The sequence below is a fragment of the Hylaeus anthracinus genome, unplaced genomic scaffold (assembly GCF_026225885.1).
Source record: "Hylaeus anthracinus isolate JK02 unplaced genomic scaffold, UHH_iyHylAnth1.0_haploid 12000, whole genome shotgun sequence".
Taxonomy (NCBI): domain Eukaryota; kingdom Metazoa; phylum Arthropoda; class Insecta; order Hymenoptera; family Colletidae; genus Hylaeus; species Hylaeus anthracinus.
In genome coordinates, this window is record NW_026534347.1 from 6049347 (window position 1) to 6072157 (window position 22811).

Genomic DNA, 22811 nt, shown 5'->3' on the forward strand with positions numbered 1-22811 from the left:
TTTCAAATATCTTCGAATGCTATTTCAAGCCTTTCGTTGCTGCCCATTGAAAACGGTTAATTGTAATTTTTGCGATTAGATTATTATAAAATTGACGAAGACAGATGTTAGTAAGTATTTCATCTCAAATTTGAACCTTGTACTTTTCAATTTGTACAGATAGAGTAAAATTAGGTCGAGTTTCATTCGAATTTGAAACTCATCCATTAGGTAATTAAACTGACAAAATCGTAGAAGCATTTCTACTGTTTAGTTACGTAACGTGCAATCACTTTGACAAGTTTGTTTAACTTTAACTATGGTAAAACAGAAAGGAAAGTATGTATGAGTTATCATGTTAATATTTATAAGATTTCTAGGAACTAATGAAACATTTCAAGAGACGTGTGTCAAATAAAAAGGACGTAGGACAAGTGCAACTCGAAACTCACGTAATTAATTAGAAACTGATTTAAACAATTCCAGACTAGTTTACACTCGGAAGAGATGATCCTAGATAGGACTCCGTAGATATGATCTCAGCCCAATGGCACAGCTGAACACCCACTAGTTGCACTTGATACAGATGTCCCTGGAATAATTGGATTTCATGCTGATGAATCCAAACTGCCTCGCGTTGGATTTGATGGAATAGCTGGCATGGGTACAAATGACCCAAGAATGGTTGAATTTGATGTTAATAATCCCCAAGCCCACGTTCAATTCGATGCTGACAACCTCAAACTTCCTAGATCATGACCATTCAAGAACTCGTGGTTTCAACACTTCTAGCTTAGATTAGGTTTGGATTTTACGGTGGCTTCGTATATTCCACATGAGGTGCACCGACTTCGAAGCATCTCGGTTCACAGGGTGTTCCTGGTGCCGATAATTCCTGGACTTCGGGGATCTATCGATCCTTGGGATTGGTTCTGTCTCATAATTCCAGGGTTGTAGGTATTAAGTCTCACGTGTTTGCTCCAGCCTGTATTGTGCTCCATGAACCTTCACATACAGGCGATCCCCTAATCACTGGGTTTTGTCTAAACCTCTCAGTATCCTCTTACCACGATTGCAAATCCGGAGCTTCCTTCTTTCATACATTTTCTTGTCGCTTTAACCATATATCACGCGATGTATCCCTTCATGTTAATGAAAATTATGTACAGCTTGTAAAGTTCAATTTGCAGGAAAACACAGGAATATTTTGAAATTATTGATTAATTCGCAGGGTTGGACAAATTGTTCTCAACATATATAAATTCAATAAATAAACGATTCGCGAGTGCGCGTCTCGTGTTCGTCCTATTTTTATTTGTGTCTAACTACTAACATTTCCTTGATCGTCGTAGCTAGGTGTTGTATGAAAGGAAATTTGTTTTGATCGCGTTGAACGATCCTTCCTCGCGAGTAATAGCGAGCTAATGGCTGCGACCTTTTAACAAGATCTTTAGATACAAAAACTGGTGTTCTCTGCCTTTTCTTTCTCTTCAGCAAATATGTACTAATCTACAAACCGAGGAGTCGACACCTCCGGACATCCGACTCGTTACACGTTTGTAGCTTTCGGTAGAAACGCAGGATTACCTAGAACAGTGACGTTAGTGACGAGCATTCTCGGGGGGTGAGTGTTTACTTGACAGACGTATAATCCACGGTCCTCCCTTTGCACCCCTGCGATCGCCAGTCTCCAGTTGTTTGGGTATTGGAAGCTGACGCTGTACCTGGGATCGGAAATGTGAGTGGTATTACCCAGGGTTAAAAGGGATGCCCAGTCGGCGTTGCGGCGTAACCACATGACCTATAATTGTGACACAGATTCTACAGTTGCATGCGATTCTGCATAACGATGTGTGGTGTAGTTAGAATGTTTGGGAGTTAAATTAGTGTGCACCAAGAGACGCTAATTCCATTGCAACGCGTTACACATTTAGGACGCTCGCTGTCAGTTGATACGTTCCCCTCATGTTAGGGGCTCTTTTCAATTATCCGTTTCACGCGTGTCTTCCACTTTGACGGATCATTACTGCTCCTCGTTTATAATATATCGAGCGTTAACTACGTGAAACGGACTTGGAACATATCTGGTAAATAATTTTTGGTTTTTTTTTTGGGAACATGTACTTTGGAAGCATATCGCAAGATAATATTAATAGTAATTTATGTAATAATTGGTGCATTTATGTTTCCCAAAACGTTGAAATGAAATGTGTTTCCAAAGTATTCTTCTCTAATTTATCAAAAAACAAAAACTATCTTTCATGTATCACATTCAAAGAGCAAGGAAACGTATATTTTATTTATTATAGAACGTTACGGCTTCAATTGCAAAGACGATTTCAAGATTGCATTTTCGATTAAAATAACATTTGTCTGACAATATTGATCGACAAAGGTTATGCAATGTGTAAGTGCGAATAGGGTGGGGATTGTTTCAAGTACATTGCTAGAGAGTATTGGAAAATTATTTATGGACACAGGATAATTAAATCAATAAATATCAAATACAAATTATTCCTTTTTCGTTTTTAGTATTTATTTTCTTGTGTAGAATTTATTATGGTCATTATTAAACCTTGGCCGTTACAAATCTTCTACTTTTAGCAATGTACTTACTTCCGTGGATTTTATATAATACAAATCCGTCTTACCTTCTTTCCAGCTAACATTGCGACACGACAATCGAGGAGAGCCGTTGCACCGAGATGCAGTGCCACGCTTTGGGATCCGTTGATGCCCTGACCCTCTGCATTTTCGAAATAAGGGTCCCAATCTGTCACTCGATGGTGTCTCAAGCGAGGAATTCGAAGAGGAGGCAGGTTAGCGATTATTTCCTCTGTAACAAATTGGTTTATTACTTATTTTAATCAAAAACAAATGTCCTTGATATATTTACGCGTGTACTATAGAATTAAAAGAAATTCTAAAGTAAATAATAAAAAAAAAAGGTTAATGCAGTGCTACGATTTGTCATGAAAAATGCGATTCATCTTCGTCCTCGCGAAGCAATAAATCGTCTTTATTTTTCAATTAAAACAGAACACGGTTTGTCCGCATAGAATTTGTATATTCTTCGCCGTTTAATTTGAATAAAGGCGCCATAAATCTCCCTAATGAAAGGAGAATTGTATTCTCCTCCGGTACCGTGCAAAACGGAAATAAAACCGCGATTCTAATTCCTCTAAGGGCACAATTTCGCCAAGATTTTCACCCTAAGCTCCGAGCATCTGTCTTTCATGGCGGCGTTGTAATAGGATTTTCACGGATGCGTCAAGCTTGTATAGGGAAACGCTAAAAATGCGAGGAAGGCGTTCGAGTAAATTGCACTACCGTTCCATGAATCATTCCGCGATCGTTGATTTATCATGTGCAGCATCGTTTGCTAACAACACTATTTGCCACGGCGTAAATCACGGGAACGCTTTATTGTACCATTATCAAAGGAGCCGTCTCCGAACCTGCGAACGTTTTTATTAAAACAGATCAGTCAAGACAGTTTATTTTCTTTTTTTCAGCGACAAGGGAATCGCATGAAATTTTATCGCGGAGATTTATCTGGAATAACGAATTAGCTGTCTATATAAACTCGCCTTGAGGTTCTTCCTTCGTTCTCCGATGTGGGAGTATTGGTTAATGTATCAACTTTGCGCGAGGATTCTGTCTCGATATTTCAACGAGGTAAAGGAATCATTTCTACGTTTGTCTTGATGAAAAGATTTTAACGAAAACAGTGTATAATAATAAACGTCAGACCGATTTAATAAAATTTTCTTTCCTCGGAATGTGAACTTAAAATTTATTAAACTTTCTGTATATTTAATACTACAATACTTCTTCTGTTAAGATCTTGTCGGTAACTGGGACTCAAAATTGGCATTTTTATTACAGAGATTTCGAGACTGAAACCTCACTTGAATTTTCTGCTTCCTTTCGCTACGAAACGAAGATAAGATCTCGAGGCAATTTTTCTTAGACGTTCACTGAAACCTCCCTCATTAGTGAAGCATATTAAATCATAAAATTGTTAGGCAATAAAATTAGCTGGTTATTATCAGAATATTGTATATTAAACGAATCCCTTCAGCTTATCAATAAATAGTCAATATAAATTCTATTCATTCAGCGTATATAGATGATTATTCCATCCTTTATTGTCTTCTTCTCGATATTTTTGATTACTTTCAAACGAATGAATACGAGTGTTCCGATCATCAAGTGGAACCATTTTCGAGCCAATGCTCCGAGCAATACCCGTTGGAGCAGGAAATGCGGAAAAGTAAAATTCTTGGGACACTCGAGATTGTTCGTCGAAAGGTTCGATGAGATTTACTCACGGACGCGGAGAAGCATCACAGTTTGTGGTATCTGGAACGCGAAGAATTTATCGATACAGATACTAATCTCCATCGTCGATGGTGTCGGTTTCACACAGACATCTACGAAGACTTTTCGTTGAATTTATTAGACGTCAGTTCTTCATGACTCATTTTAGCGCGCCTTTAAAGAATATATCGACACTTTCAGTGTACATGTTCCGTCGTTTAAGCCCCTATAAAACCATTTATAAGTCTTTATTATCATTACTTGGCCGCGAGTTCGCTGCTAAAATAATTTTATTTGTTTCAATATTGAGAAAATTATTACTTCGACGTTTTCTCGAAGGGGGAAGCTCGCTAAAATTTTCAGAACAGACTTGGGTAAATCTTTTTATAGAAATTTGAAAAACAGGCGACTTTTATTTTAGATATATTTCTGTTATTGCATTCCTAATAAAATTCGCTTTTACTTCGTACGACATTTTCAAATTTCAATTCCGCGCGAATATTTAATAAATATCAGAACGAAAGGCGAAGAAAAATATCCAAGGATCCAATGAGCGTTTGATATCGCGATTCTCCGCTAATCGAGTGTCCGCGCGATTCAATTTAACAGGACACCGTCTCTAGGGGCGTAGTATCACGCCTGCGTGGATGCAGCCTGGATCGACTTTCTCGTTTCTTCAATCAGCAACGAGACACCTTTGTGGCCGGGATCGAATCAGCGCGTCAAACAATCGATTTGGCTGACAGGCGTTGTCACTTCAGGGAGGATTCGCTTCTTCGACTATTCAGACGCAATCGCTTTTCGCTCGACGGGGCGCAGTGTTCCGCGCTGAAACGCGACAAAGCGCAAGGAACGTCGAGAGTCTCGAAACAATCGAGGCTCAGTTTTGTTAAGATGAGAGAATACGGCGAATCCGGCAACATTTTTCTTTTGATGGAGCGAAAGTACAAAGAGACAAAGATGGGGATTCGTGAAAGAGAGAAGGAATATCAGAAGAAAGGACGAAAAAAAGGACGAAATTGAATATCGTTCACCGAGTGGCTACGCAGTTATCGAACTTGAACCGCTTTCTCTTAATTATTTAATGATATCGTAATATTCTGGAACGACGAGCGCTCCGAATTCGAACGACGGGGAAGGCACAAAGGATGGAGTGGCTGGAAAGTAACCAGAAACGGGATGCGGGGAACGAAGAAGCTCGGAGAAATCGCGGAGGCTGGTATAAGGCTTTCGCCACTTAACCTTTCGAATTTCCGAGAAGGAACCTTTGTACGGATTTAATCTCGAACAATTTTTGCGTTTCGTGTTCCGGAAAAAAACAGGAAATATAATTATGGGAACGTGAATGGGCGCAAGTGGCCGTGGGAATTAAAACGAGGAAACGTCTATCGTTCCTTGAGGAGGTGCTCCTTTATTTTAGAGGCAATTTTCGTGATTTTCCTGGAGAAGTAATTGACGTACACTTTTGAGATTTCACGTGGTCAGTTGTACATGTTTGTATGAAATTCTGTTAAATTTATTTATGATGAGTCTGACTTAAAGCGAATAAAATTATTTAAACAGCCAACTTGAGACTAAATAATGATAATAAAATGTCGAGTGCCTTTATAGCTGAAGGAATACAAAAGGTTTCACATTTTTATTCGGAATGGAGGAGTATTTCATTGAAACAGAAGTTCCTGGGAAGCCAGTCGCACAACAAACAATGTGATGTAATATCATCGGGTCGATATCTACATTTAGAAACTGGCAGATTTGCCCTAGAATCGAAGTGTAGTAATGGTGAATCATTCCATAACTAATTTGCTGCTGGAAATAATTGAAGGACCCTGTCTGAGCGAGCCGAACATCATGTTCTCCTGACTTATCGACAGAACCGGATGACGCCAACGAGGGCACCAGAGGTTCTCCCCTAGCTTTCTGCTGGTTCATGCTCTCCTGCTTGATATGGAACCTGTTTCTAGCCTGTTATTCTGCAAATACGATAAGAATACTTTGTACTGTATATAGAAACTATATTCAGGGCATAGACAAAATGAAATCTCCTACGATTAAGAGGTTAAAAATGGAGGCATGAAATAGAATGTGTAAATTAAAATAAAATGAATACTGAAAGTTCTATCTTTATTTAATATCGATATGAGATATAAGTATGTGTACATATATGAAAATATAGCATCTCCAAAAGAATAGTCACCATACCCCGACAATTCTACTTTTAATATGCATGATTTTTCATTTACTATTCATTTAATTTCCTAGTCTTTAAAAGTTACAGAATTCTTAATTAAGTCTTTAATAGAATCTCCTCTCCATTTTTTTGTCAACGTTATTAATAAATCAGTGTTGGAAGTGTGCGCCTCGAACAGACGCCTTTGTGCGTGGTACTTGGTTGCCCAGCCACACGGGGCGGCCTCCCAAGTCGCTCGTAAGGAAATTTTATTGGAACCCCGACCGAGTCAACGCGTTACTTGTCGAACTCGTAACAGGCTTCTTGCGCAGAGTCCGTCGAGGTCAATCCCTGATCTTCTCGGTCGACGGGGTCGTGATATCCAATACTTTCGTACGTACGCCTATAGAGTGAAGGAAGTCCATTTTCAACGGAGAGAAAATTGTTCAGGCTCGAGAACAACTTCGTAGCTACAAGAAGATTGAAAACCCATTCGACCTCCATGGCTTCTGTATCTGAATCATGTAGCCTTTCAATCGTGCCGCGGAAATGGAGTGTAACAAACTTTTATGTTGCGATTTCGTGTGATTAGTTGAACGATCCTCCGAGTGCTTTCTAATCCCGAATAAATTTGTTTCTCCACTAAAAAGACCCATAAAGTGAAGCGTGGCGTTAGTAAATTATTGCCTTTCTATTTAAATGATCAATAGTATTGTTTAAGTATTTCAAAGTAAAACGAAACTTTCATAACGGAAAGATGATGCTGGTAACTTGGGAGAATGTGTGACATTTTTCCGAAATTTCAAGTGGAAGGAGGATCCCATAGGAACTTTCACAAAATTACCGCATTACATTCTCTGTTTGCCATTAATTACTCTTCCTAGTTAGCTGCTAATTTCTTCAAACTTTCCGAGGAACCGAAGTCTCCCTCGTCACTCAGTGTACATAGTTAATTTTCGGTCCTTCGAGGACGGAATTCTGTATTTATACTGTAGCATAAAAGTCCTGGGGTCCCCGTTCGCTGCGTAAACTTTGAACTCTTTTTGATATCCTTTCTCGTGGGTAGTTTATTTTCCACAAAATATTTTGTTTCCGCGCGGGAAGTTCGACGACTTAAAAGTATACCGCGGAAGGTTTACTTTGAAATTCGGAAATGTAACGAAGTTGCGGAATATTTTCCAGAGCGTGTCAAACGGCTCGAGTGCAGCTTCTGACAGCTATAAGGAGAGCAAACACGGTGCTGGGTCGAAGGGTGTTTCTTTTTGCAATTAGAAGAATTTAGAGAAGGTAGTATGTTACAAACTCTCAAATTTTTAGAGTCTCTTCTCAGGTTACCGAGACTTTTTCTTATTATTTAATACGCTTCTGGAAATCATTAACATTAAATAGTATTTATTCTGTTATGAATTAATTTTCTCTTTCCTGTCTGTATTTTTTTTAAATAAAAAATAAAAGATGGATTCGTTTGCTAGAAAAGAATTCCCAAAGTAATTCTTCTTGATCCATTACCATCCACTCCAAACGGTTCACACTTCGCATTAGAAACAGCTGATTTGTTAAATCCTCAGCAATCCGACACGAACGCTTGGAAAGTTTGAGTGATGTGATCTCCCGAGCTGAAATATATATTTCTTTTTCAGAGAACATCCTCGGGGTTTGTCGGCAATAAATCGTATTTCCGTTGACTACCAGATCGCAATTACAATTATCGGCTCTTTGTCCGCGTGCATTTTTCCCCTGAGCTCGATATCCCATGAGCGGTCGGCTTTGTTCCGTCCTCTGAGGAAATTACCCATCCGTTGTTGATTCGATTGTGCCGGGGTACTCGGGGTTAACGGAGTAGAGAACTAAATGTCTTCGGCAATGGGTGCACCCTTCACCCTCACGCTATTCGCGAACCTTTCAAACCCCTGCGTGGGTACACGAACTCGGTCGTTCAACCAAAGAATACGTCGACCACTATATTTCGCGTATTTGTGCGCGAACTCGGTGCCATGTGCACACGATGACTTCAAAAGATGACCCTATTATTTCATGGATTATAGCGCTTGCTTCATGGTGTTCGCTTTTGCGTTTCTTCGCCAAGATCGATGCTCAGGGACAAGGGCTGCTCACTTTAACTCTTTGAGGGACACGATTGTAAAAGAAAAAGTAAATTCAAGCTGCAGTGAGGAATAGTGTCAACAACTTGGTTACGCATTTTCACTTGTACACATTTCTGACTTATCTTCACAGGTAAAACCTTTTCATTTCATAGGTAATATTGAATTCTATTTTATTGGAAGATAAACAAATCTAAATTGTCGATAGTTATCAATAATGATTCATTCCAGGCGAAAAGAGTTATTTCCTGTTTCCATTTAAATTCGAATCCTTTTGTGCATTTTACAACGTTACATTTCTCAAATTTTCCACGCACCGAACGAATGTGTCTGATGTCGAGCGAATGGTTACCATAAATCTAATCACGAATACCTCGTTCCGCAAACAAATCTCAATATGAAAATCCTCATATTGAGAATTATGTTTCCACGCAAGTCAAATTTTCGACAGTAAATTCGGTCGATATTACGTTTGTCTTCGTACCTTATATTATAATTACATTATTGGCAACCGTCCGTGCAAACAAACCTCGATGTGGGTTTAGGAAAGTAAATACAACCGATAATACATTTACCTTTGGAATTTCGTATCGAGATTTATTTGCAGAACGATTTCTGCTAATTTAATTATAAATGAAGTGTATTTACTAGACTCTATTCACGTCCATTCATTTTTAAAAACAAAAGTCATAACATTGAAGTTTTTCCTAAAGATTTTCTATGACACAGCAACTTTCTTATTCTACCAAATCATGCTTGCTTCACTACATTCTATTGATCGTAGAATTTCCATTGACATTCTACAATTTGATGCAAGTCCAAGTTATTTCCAGCATTTATCACATAGAGTTTGATTAAGGCTCCCAATGTTTCATACTTGAACGAACCAGAGAGAGATACATTTTTATTTAAATAATAAAATGAATAAAAGTACAGTCGATTTATTCTTGATATTCATTCCTAGGCATTAGATAGGTTATTTAGGGATTCAATATAAATACTGCTGCTTCGAAAACACGGTATTTGTCTTATAAAATAACCCTTCCAACCTGTCCAACCTTTTGCCTTCATCTATCGTTCATACAATTGTCTCTTCGCCCAGAATACCATCACTCAATGCTTCGCGAATCGATCTTGCCAGACAGATGTGTATTCATTTTTAAACGCGAGACAATCTGATCGAATTATCACGATACAACAGTGCGTCTAGGACGCTCGAGGTGCGCGATAAGCTTCTCCAGGTGCTGCAGCGTCAGTAAAACGTAATACGTTGGGAGTATAACCCTTATCCCGAATGAAGGTTGACAGCTGCGCTTATTTCGTCGTTTCGAGAGCGCTGGAGTACGTCAATGTTCTTTAATGACGTGGATAAATAACTCGGATTAAGTACAGGTGAAAGGTATATCGCGTGATAGGTGTGATCAGTTCTCATTACCTCTGATAATATCAAGGATCTATTTATGAACCTGTCTGGCTGCGATTAGATCAAATACTGGGTCGACAGTTGACAACTAAATAAAAGCTCATTAAGATTGATCGATGCAGAAGGTTTCTCTGCGAATACGGAAGTTATCTGACCAGTAATGAATAAATAAATAGAGCACTATTTAAATCCAAACAACTTTAAAATCAAGAAAAGTGATGCGCCTAAAACATTAAAAGAATACATACAAAGTTATTCTTTGGTATTACATGAAGCTGATTGAAAATTAGGTCATTGATCATTATATCTAACGATTAATAGCTGATAATGATGCGAAGTATAGAAGTGTGGTATTTGAATTAATACACCACACAATATGATTCTACATAATTTAATTCCGTAATAGAATATTCGATCAGGATGCGGTTTCAATGGTTAAAATTTAATTCTGACGCACACGGTAACGTAAACAATTTAAATCGAAATCTAATGATAATGTATCGTTTCTCAATTTTCAGCTACCCTCGCACACCCCTCGAATTGAATTCAATTATTATTTCTGAAACGTGTTATAAAACTGCTTTTAACAAAAATGCATTTATATTCTTCGAACTGTCTGCTACCTTAAAAGGTTTTACAAAATTTAATTTAAAATCTACATTGGTTTCTATTAAAAATCTTCCACGATCTTCTAATAACCGAATATTTGTATCCGGTAGCATCGATAAATTTAGACTCATAGTTTGCCAAGTTAAACTATTTCAATTCAAACGAAAGGTGAAACGAAGTTTGCTAGCTTTTAATAATTTTAACAGAAATAGAATTAAAAGTGATGAATAATGAATAAGCAATTTCAGCTGTTCCAAACTTTTAAGCTGTCTAGCTTTCAGTCTCTCTTTTAGCGTTATTTTTTTTTCAACTGGGGACTGAAAACTTTTTAACGGGTGTTTTTAATAAGATTAATACACTACTGGAAGCATTTTTTATTCCATTATACAGAATGGTTTTTCGTCTAATAGCTGATGCAACCCATAAAGACATGTTTCAGTAAATACAATTTTTGTTAATACTGTTGATTTAGTTGAAATAATTTTAATAAAAGAGACAGAAATTAAATATTTAGAATTTTAAATACAAAAATTGCAAGAGAGGGAAAACAAAATGCATGAAATAATATACGATGAATTTATTGGTAGAGTATTATATTTAAAAATTGTTTAATTAAAATATGTATCGTTGTCTTGCAGCGGAAGTAATTTAAAAAATTTTGTTTTCCAGCAACAAAGGTTCCCGCAATTTTTTAGAAAATACAGTGGACGCGCGGGATTAAGAATTATAGAACGTGTGGAAATAAAAGCAAGTTGGTTGCATTCATGGAAAAACAAGCCTGTTTAGAAATTCTAATTCCTAAAGCTATTTTAACTCACTACATGCTATTTACTTAGCATGAACCAAGTTTTTCCTGACCTTCGAGTGTCAATAGAAGTTATTACGAACAATGCTCCTTGTCCCACAATACTAAACGAGAACAATACCATAAAAATTTGTGAACGCGCATTTTCATACCAATTGAAAAAAATAATACAACGAGTTTTAATGCAATGCCAGACAAATTTTGCAAAACTGTACTTGCGAATGGGTGTAAATTCAGTTTAAATTGAATTGTCTCTCGTAAATAAATGTTAGTTATTAAGATAAGATAAAAGTTTAATCTGGCGTGGTAGATTTTAAAGCATCGCGTAACACATTCAGCTAACATCGCATCTTTGCTGGAAGTACCTCGTTTCCCGCGTCGCCATTTTCCTTCGCTATCTTACTGGTTGGATCGAAAAACGCAACTTCCATGAGGAGTTTTCCTTTTCTGCAAAGCGGAATAAACTTGGCAGGGAAATGCCCATCAATCTCTCTTACGCGACTTCAACATTCTAGCAAAGATGAAACTGGTAATTTTATTCTGCATTTTTCATTAACATCGATCAAATACAGTTCAAGAATGCTCTACCTTTGAAGGAGTTTATCACATCATCGTAAAATACGATGATTCAATTTTACAGAACATTAACTCTGAACTTCTGTTTCCTATGGTCTCGACATTTTTTATTGGAAGTTGAAACTGTTCGCAGAATTTTCGAACAACGTTGCATTTTCCAATTTTTATCGTCACGAAGATCTCAGTATTTTTTATTACAAGTGGAAAATATCCACGAAATCGGAACAACGTTCCAGGCATTTTCCAATTTTTATCGTCGCGAAGATCACGAGCTACTCGGCAAATGCGATGCTCGCGGTTCGATCGAGGCGAAACACGGATCGATAATAAAGCACTTCGTCGAAGTGCTTTAATCTCGATCTCGGCTCAAAATCGACTGGCGAAAAGGGACAGAAGGGGTTCGGAGGGAGAATTTTCCACTGCGGGTTCAGCCGCTTCCCATTAGCGCTAATGAAAGATCCGTGCAGTGACTTTCGCTTCTCTTTTTTCTCTCTATACATATGCGAGTTTTCGAATGCCTAAAGGACACGCGGAGCTTAATTAATGCCCTTTCGGATTGGGCCACCTTGCGAATTGCGCGAGGAAACCAACGATGAATATTTCGTACGTCATTGAGGCGTCACAATCGAGCGAGCTTTTTCGTCGCGGCATTCTGGTATCCCGGATACGCGTCTAACCCTTTTAGTTCCGGTCCAAGGAGTTGAACATGAGCGGGAAATGCGAGAGAAGCGAACTAATGTAGCTCGGCGAAGATGAAATGAAAATTTAGTTTTAAATGATAATTACAGTATTTAAAAAATCTGAAGATATTTCAATATTTGTTGAAAATTATATTAGTAATGTTTATGGACAGAATTTATAAATAAAGGGATGATACAAACTATAAACTACTCGTTAAATTCGACTTACTTGTAAAGTTGGAAACATTTGAAGCAGGATTTTATTCCTTAACGAAAAGAAAATGTTACAACTAAAATTTCATTTATGTAGCTCAAACAAGAAGGTTTGAAGGTTATTAGGGGTTCGAAGAATGCGTGGAACTCTGTTATCAAGGCCATTGTTTACAAAACAGTCGTGACATGAATTGGAACTGGGTGATTATTCTTGACACAGAAAAATGTTAGCCGATCAATAAGTTATCGAAAGCGCGTGATTTCAGAGATGCTTCACACCAGAGCACACGAAAGTGTTGCTCTTGATCTTCTAGCTCTCTGAACATGATATCGGAATTTCATTTCAGTCTCGAATCGATTTCATTTACGTTCAATTATTACAGATACCGAGCGAATATGGTCAACGACGAGTAATTTATGCACCTAACGCGGTTAAAAATAATTCTATTCACGGATGAGGATTCAAACCAGGAGTGACGTCGAATATTAACCTTCCACTATTACTATACAGTGTGAAATACAAAAGCGTGGGGTATTTGTTGTCGCTATAAAAGACCAGCAATTCACAATCCCCCGTGTAAACAAAAGGCTGCCGAAGAGCAGTCTTCAGAAACTCGACGGTATATTAAACCATTATTATTCATTTATTTATGTGCGACCGCCCGTCGAGATTATTTTTTATATAAAGCGTCGTCATACGTGAAAGGAGGCTGACAGATCCGAAGAATTTGTAGAGTACGATGGGAAAGAATTCTTCGGCTATATTGCAATAACATCGGCAGAAAATTATTAAAAATTTATATTGAATGAAGACATTTTGAAGAAATTGTTCTTAGTATTAGTTTATCTGGAAAGTCTATGCAGATTTTTGGTAGGTGGTACACGTCTGTTTATATTGGAATGGCTGAAAACAATTAACATGGATGCATCCCTTAAAAGGTGGAAAGATCGTGGAACAAAATGGTACTAATATAATTCAATAAACATATATCAAAATTCAAATGTGCCTTTGAATTTTTTTTAAAAATTGGCACGAACTTTCTGGACAACCCAATAACCAACAAATATTAATTCTATACATTAAAAAAGATCTCACATATTCGTATATATTTTCCATAAAATTGTCCACGGGTCTTCACCTTATTCCCTCATCCACTACTCTATAACTCGCTAGATTCAAAAACATATTTTATCCCTTCACGATAACATGGAGTCTACGTTCACCGGACAAGACCACACTTCATCCCCCTGAAAAAATAAAAACTCAAACACGTTCATCACCTTGAACCCCCCTCACGCATCGAACTTTACACGAGCTTCTCTGCGACCCTTCCAAATCTCCCGACTCGCCAAATACGAAAGCAACCCCGGTGTATCCCATATTCCTGCGTGCTCCCGCGTCTCATAATTGTCGAGCATAATGTCAGCTGCGACTTCAAAAGTGGCTCTGTCTCGGCGCACAAAAGGTTCACGGACCCATGTTTGTTACAGCGCTTTTCATGCTTTCGGGGTAGCACAATAAACCCGGGGAAATTGTGTGATACCCCTTCAGACTCACCCTGCATTAGCGACTTGGAGTTCCCTCTCTTCTCCCCTCCGCCGCGTCGCGGCGACGTTCGTTGGGAAGAAAACGCGCCGACAAGGGAACCTTTGTCCCTCGCGATTTTTTTTTTTCTTCCTTTATCCGTCCGCGCAAACGACACATCCAACGAGGTCAGCGCGCGGCTCGCAATCGGGGTCGTCGCAGACGTTCCGGTTCCGCATCGGGCCGCGTAATAAATGTACATCCGAGACATCATTTGTTTCCACGCGTTGCCTTATGGCAAGGCGCGGGAGACCGCCGCCGAAGGGACCATTCGTCTTGTCGCTCGTTTTTCATCGAGAAGTGCCAACCTGGCTGATGCCTCCTCTGGATGGAAGCTCGGACGGGGGGCCTCGAACATGCGCGCCCAGTGGCGAGGACGCGACAGGCGAGCAGGAAATACACGAAAGCTGCGGGGCAACTTGGTCCTGGCGCGGTGTCGATGTTCCCAGGTTTTTGTCGGGGCTCCAAGTGCCACTCGATACCGATTTTCGTACTCCTGAGTTGAAAAATTACGACAAAAAGTAGCTGGTCCTCGCTTGGAGGGGGGCGACGTTGAGCGGATGAGAGTGTTTCTGCACGAATTTTAATCGTTCCACTTGCGCTTGTGCAGTGGTGGCTGATGGAGGGATGTTAGCACTTGTGGCAAGGGAAAATGTTCCCTTAGGTTAATTGTCACTTGTGACAAATAAATCAAATAAAATATTATATCTCTATCGTCTTGGATTATATCGAACAGATTAATTCCCAGCTGTGATTAAGTCCTGAAGTGATCTCTGTTCTTCTTGAAAATTGTTATCTAATAATAGTTGACGAATGGAAACTCCACGTAATTTATTTACTAATTATATTCAATCAAGTAATTTCATTTTATAATCCAATTTGTAGATGCTCGCGGAACAAATATAGTAGAGTAGTCGTTCATTTCAGGTTGTGGTGTAGATTTCTTTGTTCCCCGATTCCGAACTCAAAACGTTAAGCTATAAATTGGAACCACGGTGGCCTAGACGCGCCAGTGACGGTGGGATCTCAATCTTCGAGTTCCTCGTGAACTTAACTTTGGAAAGATTCACGCCTGATAGCAGGTGAGCATACTCCGTGGGACTCTCTATCGTACAATATAGGATAGGTGGGTTTGATGTATTCCCTTGATTAAGTAACTTCCTTGCGGGAAACTGGAGGTACGAAAGTTGGTGTCGGCCGGGCGAAGATACGTAATTATATACCCAATGTACCTACTGATCTATGTCGTTCAGTCACCAACGTTGCGCGCTTTCCTTGGCGAAGATCAAAGACCAAAGCCCAATGCTAGATAATTTCCTAGCGAGGATTACCCTACAGTCGCTCTATTGTCGCGTCGTACGCCTGTAAGTACACCGAATCACCGAGTCGAAGAAATGGTGTGCATGAGTCTAGAACGTGTTTAAGAGTAAGGAGAAAGGAAATGAAGCGATTTTGAATTTGTAGACTAATTTGATTGATATACAATTAAACCTCCGATATTTCCGTGACGTTGTAAATGATCCATTTGTTTGGACATCCTGGCTCATCTACTTGCAAAATTCAGAGCATGATTATAGGAACGGATATTTGTCACTTCGAATTAGCTTTCTGCCATGAATATTTCAACAGCATCGTAAACGCGCAAGTTTGATAACAGCGAAATTTGGAAAGCTAAAACTGAAACCATGTCGTTGCAACAAATCAGTGGGCCGAAATTAGATATGAATGGCATACCGTTAACAGGTTTGTGCCATCGTTCCTTCATAATGAGTTTTCGCGCGCGAGAAAAGGTGTCTGCGGACAGGAAACACTGAGCTAATTTCAGGAAGGCGACATGTTTCTCGGTAACGACGAAACTTTGAACCTAATCCGCTCGGTAACCCTTAAACCGATGCACGATATTAAATCTCACGAGGGGTTAAACCCTCCCCCGGCATCGCTAATTTCCGCGATATACTTTCTTCTTAATTATTACAAAGTGATGTATCATTAAACGAGATCCGGGTGTTAATCAGTAATTTTCATGTTTTCGGACCGACCTGCTACTTTGTTTAGCGTTTAGCTTACGTAATACGTGCATAAGGTGGCATGTTAACTAAGTTTATGTTATATGTGGGTAGGCTAATCCTTTAAGTAGAACAGAGAATCTAATATGAACGGCGGAAAGATTTATTAATTAAACGATAGCCCTTTGTTAGCTTTGCACATTGTGAGCTGGTTAATTTCGAGAACAAAGAACTGGGAGAACAAATCCAGAGCTATTTTATTTAAAAAATGTAAATGAAAATTATTTTTCTATCGTTCAATATATGTATAAGAAATACTGTCAGGTAAATCTGGTATTGAATCAATTGTTTTCACTAAGAAAATTGTTGAATACAACTATGACTTTCCAAGATGATTTAAAGATTTCTTCTCTTAAAGAGATAAATAAAAATAAAATGTCTACGAGTTTGCTAATAAATATTTATATACGATCTAGATACAATTCCATCCTTCCCACTTAATAAACTTCAATTTGAAGCATCATTCCCGACTCCCACGGATTCCTGGAACTAAGAGGAACGAACACGCCAATCGCATTAAAATCAACGAGCTCAGCCCCCGATCGCAGCGATCCGTCGACAGACCAAAAAAAAAAAAACTCTCACGGTTTAACGTAGATTGATACAGCGTGCCGGCATTCAACGAATGTTTTGTCTGCTGGTTAGTCGTCTCTGCCCTCGTTACGAGCCGATAGTTCATCCGGTTCCCCAGCTATCCCGTGGCCGTGTCCCACTGTTGTTTGTCTTGCTTCAGCATCGGGAATCAACAACTGAGACTACCTGTTCCACGGTTTGCGATCGTGTTTCGCATAGCCGCGTCCAACGAATCGATGGTACCCGCTGTAGACATTGGGATCGCGCCGACCATCCGTCTATATCGGTCTGGATCGAATTCCGGCTTCTACGTTGACGTATCCTTTCTACTACCGATTGTTTATGGCCGCCGTAAGTCTTCCTCGGTATGTCGATGCCCCGCTTTCGCCGACAGCCCGACCGAAAGTGACCGCATTCACTCTCTGTTCGCTCGAGAACGTCCCCACCCACTGGTCTACACTGTCCGTGGTTAACGAAGTATGGCTGGGCAACCTAGAAAACATCCCTGACGGAACGGTCATTCTGCTTCTACAACCGCAGCGCGTGACGATAAGGTCGATAGGGAAACTGGAATGTAGGTATGATGGACAGACGAGTCGTATTAAACTTTTAGCCATCGTTAATGAATTACAATTTTTGTTCCACGAATGTTCCACCATATACACGAAAAATATTCATTTATTTGCCAACTAAAATGTGCTCCAGACGTCGTAATAATAGAATACACTCAATAATAGATAATATAGTTTGTAGCAAGTGTTTGATGCAGAGCACTGTGATATTTCGAAATTCGATTTCGGCGTGGTAAACACAGTAAAAATTTTAGATTATTCAGTTTCGCGCTTTTAATTGCAACCGAACAAAATTGCAGTATCGGTCGACGCGTCGAATGCAATTAAATTTTTCAGAAGGATTTCAGCGAATTCACTTAATAAGCGTTGACAAATTCCAGCGCTCGTTAACAACACGCGAGCGCGTCCAACGCAAATATTATTTCAGCCCGAGCAATTATTCGGCGGGGCGAGAAAAAAATATTTACAGAGAGAAACTGTGTGTAATCACGTTGTGACAAGGCTACGCGACGAACCCGTGGCCACGACGATCGCTATCGCCTTTGATTTAGTAGAAAAGTACACTAAGCTAATGCGCGCAAGCGCCTGACCAACGGTTGACTTTATCTACTGTTCATTTACTCCCGGTCGTGTCCACTGATGGCCCCGAGTGCGAAATCGTTTCCGACTAGGTGCGCAAGTGTGCGATTGCTTGGAAAACTGTAAGTGGAATTAATTTTTTTTCCTTCAATGATGATGATTGATTCGCGACAGGGGTAAATATCAATTATATGGCGCAGTTGATTACCAACAGGTATGGTAATTCATTCATTCAACTGTACATTATTAATTGCGTTTGGTTCGATGAATATGTAGGTTTGCTAGTAAATATTTCATGAAACCGATACGCAGGGATTGGAGTAAATTAATGAATATATAAGGAGAGAATGTTTACAGTAGAATGAATAATTGCAAGTGTGACGTATGTATTCATTGGCGAATCGGTTTCCAAAGCACCCAAACGAAATTTGTATGTCATTATCGCATTATTCTCAATGATTCGCGCAACAAATAGATGGGAGATCCTTTCTCGACTCTTCCAAAGTTCACCTATTGTTGCTACGGATCAGCGAGCGGGATTTCTGAAAAACAGAAGCTGGCGAATCGCGAACTGAATGTGCATTATTCAACGATGTTCGCAAACGCTGCGGCGAACAGACGTTGCACGGACACTTTGCAATCTAAAGAGTCTGCGATGCTATAGCCACGGGCAAGTTGCGGCTGCGACAATGACCATTGTATTGTGTCGTGGGGGGCTCTCGACGCAAAAGTACGTCTCCTTCCGCTGCAGTGCCAGTAAAAACATCCGCTTCGTGCATCGTGCATGAAAAAAAAAGAAAGAAAAAGAAAAACTTGAATTTTAATCGACTTTGATTGTCCGCCTGGCATTCAGGAACGTTCGCAGACTGAGCATAGCAGCGAGAGATTTTGTCTACTCCTAGAATTTTATGCGAAATTCCTTTGAATGCAACGGGTATAATAAAATGACACGACCTCGACTTTGTGATCTTTCGTGATTCGTAAAAGTAACTATTCTAGAAGCGGTACAAGTAAAATTTGGACACAATTTAATAAAGTCTGTTCAAAATCATCTCAAACGTAACATTTAATTATGGTATTTAATTATATTCAATTACAATGCTATCGTTCATTTCACTCAAAAAGCAATAATGGTTAAAAAAAAAATAACTCACCTCTTACTAATTCTAATTATTAATCTGTGCAATCACGAGTGTGAATTCTACCGAGCCAATTAGCGTAACAGTCCATTCTATTGACCTTCATTCGGTTAGTTTATGGTCCTGAAATTGAAGTACCGCTGAAACAGATGCATTCTATTGTGTGCCACGAGAAATATCGAATGTATCGACTTCCCAGGCCGAAACTAGCCGAATTATCAATCACTATCGCCACAGATGAAAGGTGACATTAATCCTTGAAACTGGGGAACGTGTAGCTGCGTCGTCTCCCCCAAAGGGCTTTTATATTTCTTTCGAGACTGCGTCGACATTTTCTTCCAGCGACCTCGAAGTTCTCGGTAAACGCATAACTTCTTACAAGCCTGGAGATTCGAAAGCCGATTTCCTGCCAATCGATTTGCACTTCGAACCCGCGATCTGTTCCTCCGATATCCCTGTTATGATGGAACTACTTGAAAAGTCCTATTCGCTCAAGTGTCTTTCATTGATTGAACAAACCAGCAGAGCGTTCGTTCGATTATAGTGAACGGTTCGCGAAGTGGTATTGTTCGAAATAAAAATTGATGCATCCAGATTTCGAATAGTAGGATAATGGTTTTTGTCTTGTATTATTTTACCGATAAGAAAATGTTAAAATGTTGAAGTATTCAAGCTTTGGAGTTCACGTATCATGAATATTTATTTTTATTCCTTTTCTCCTTGCTTTCTTCTTTTTATAGTGTCTTTTTATCTATCTCGTCGTAATTTCTTACGTCTTATTGAAACAACTTTCCAAACACCTGCTAACATAAATATTGAGGAATGAAATAATCGATACCCCAATTTAAAAGTTGCATCGTCAACCACGATTCTCCAGCAAATAATTCCTCGCGCTGTTTCTATTATTTGCTCTCAACTAATTGCGAATGCATTGAATGAAATGTATCAATAAAGACGAGGAAAAGTGGCGCCTTGTTTAACAAGGTTTACACGGAGACCCAAATGAATTTATTTGAGTGGAAAGTGCTTCGACTCGTTCCGCAAATATTATTTCTGAATCAACATGTTTGCGATTCATTTTATCGCGAATACCAGTGACCATTCCTCTCGACTTCTGTGACATAATTCTCATTAGATTGCGTTAATTACCACGACGCTCTAAGAACACTCCTTAACAACGCGTATGTACTTCAATTAAATGCATGGTACTTGCAGAATATTTCATTGTTACTTTTAATGCCCATTATGCTTTCGTTTCACTTACTTTACATTTTCTTTGGACGCTCTAAGCTCGTAAGTTTCGCGCTGGACTGCGATTCGTTTCATTTCGCTGAGTCCAGGTTGTTTAAAGCGAGACAGAATTCGCGGAAATTATACGTCTTCGGATTTAGGTGCTTAGAGAAAATGCTGTGTATCGGCAGAGTTATTTTTCTGCGGCTTTTGGAAAATTACGTCTCATTACTGTAAGCGGTGCTTTGAAGAAATCCTTCCAGAGTGGGTCGACACTGCACTTTCATGAGGATTTAAGGCCTTCCTTCTGGTTCCTTATCTGACAATAAAGCACTTGACGTTGGCCACGCTGTGTAACTGCGAAGAGTGGTGTCTGGTCCAGCTCCTTTGAAAAATCGATATTTCTCATTCGCATTTTCTTACATGCTTGGGATCTTGGAAACACGCTGGCCAAGTATTTTATTTACATTCGCAAAAACCATGGAGCTGGATGTGTTTTATAGCTTTATAAGACTATTTATTATGTGAAATAGTACCTATCTCGCCGAGCTCTGCAGTTCACACTTTGTCGAGAAAAGAATAAAAATTGCACGAGACGAAAATCAAGATACAAGTATGTTTGATGATTCGGAGAAAAAGATTGAAAAACTACTTATACAGAATTTAATACTAGTTTAGGTGTACTTTAAATTTTTTGGAAAGTTGTTCGAATGTATAGTAGAGAAAGGGAAACAAATACAAGAGGTACCTATGCAAATGAAAAAAATTGATAGTTACGTCAATGGAAAGCACAGGAAAGATGATAGTTACGCCTATGAATGTTGCCGAGTTCTTCCTAGAAAGAAACGCCAGACGGTTGCATCTACAGTCACCACTATTTCTTGGAATAGCGTACGCATTTCCAGGAATTTATGTAGGCCACTAGGCCAATCCTTCATTCATAATACTCGTACAATTTGGAAACTTTAGACTGTCGTATTTCGGCGTAGGATAGTCCGATTCGGTTCTAACAAAATTTAGATTAAAGGGCAGGATTTCTGCTATCTAATAAATATTTATTATCAGTGTCAAGTGTCCTTAATCATTTGTTTTCCCTAATACAACACTGCATATGATGGATTGTATATGTATATGTTATATTTAATTTCTAGAGGTTAAACTAACAATAAAAAAGGAAACGATGATGCGAATGTTGAACATATTTAGCTAAAAAGCGGGGATTTAATACGAAATTCTATAAGAACCAGTCGCCTTGATTGGCCCATTTAATGAAACAGAAGACTGAAACACTTTTGGAGAATCCAACTGAATAACGAGCCGAGTTTAATAAATGCCATGAGTTCTCATCGAAGCAACTATTTTAATAACTTCGGCGAAATTTCTACTTGCAAATGTCAATTGGACACATTAATTATCCACTCAAGTGAAAGCAAACAACAGCGTTTTATTACGTAAACAATTCTGTTTCTGTGCCTTGGATTGAATGATAAATCCTGGAACGTCAGAGGACCCTGAATAATCGCGAGTGACAATATAAATATGCATAGACCACGCGGTATCAGAGTTTATTATACACGGTAGACAAACGAGAACCGCCTGGGAGGAAAGTTTTATTTTCCAGGGGTGGTATTCCCACGCCATGGACAGTCGCTCATTCCAATGTAAAAGTGCGAAACTTTTCAAGGAGCCATAATACGCGCAACTCCGAAACAGAATCCTCCACTTTTGGCAGCGCTGCCACGGAACTTTCGACGTGCACTCGCCAAGAGGGAACTTATGATTCTGTTACGCCGGAAGAGGAGTTGATGCGTGAGACGAATGGAGGAAGAAACTGAGTGGAGAGGAGAATTATTTTTAAGTATTTAGCAGTTGGTTATGTGGACACCAATTGGTGAGATAAAAGATTACAATATTATGAAATATTAACAATATTGACAGGACTTGGGAATAATATCAAATTTTACACATAAGGTGAAAGAATTTATATATTCATTTATATTAGGTTGTCCAGAAAGTTCGTGCCAATTTTTAAGAAAACGTCAAAGGCACATTTGAATTGTAACATATATTTATTGAATTACATAGGTACACCATTTTGTTTCACAACCTTTTCACCTTTTAAGGGATGTTTAAGGGATATAAATGTTATTTGTTTTCAGCCATTTCGACATATTCAGACCTGCACCA

General features: G+C 39.0%; 1 protein-coding gene across 1 annotated transcript in view; it reads right to left on the reverse strand.

The window, feature by feature from the left end:
• Positions 1-22811, reverse strand: part of LOC128890128 (zwei Ig domain protein zig-8-like) — an 86031-nt gene that overhangs the window by 18582 nt on the left and 44638 nt on the right. Inside the window, exons 3-4 of the mRNA XM_054148359.1 lie at positions 2631-2815; positions 1567-1780 (exon numbers count right to left, since the gene is read on the reverse strand). Of these exons, the coding sequence (XP_054004334.1) occupies positions 1567-1780; positions 2631-2815 (399 nt within the window). The remainder of the gene's footprint in view (positions 1-1566; positions 1781-2630; positions 2816-22811) is intronic.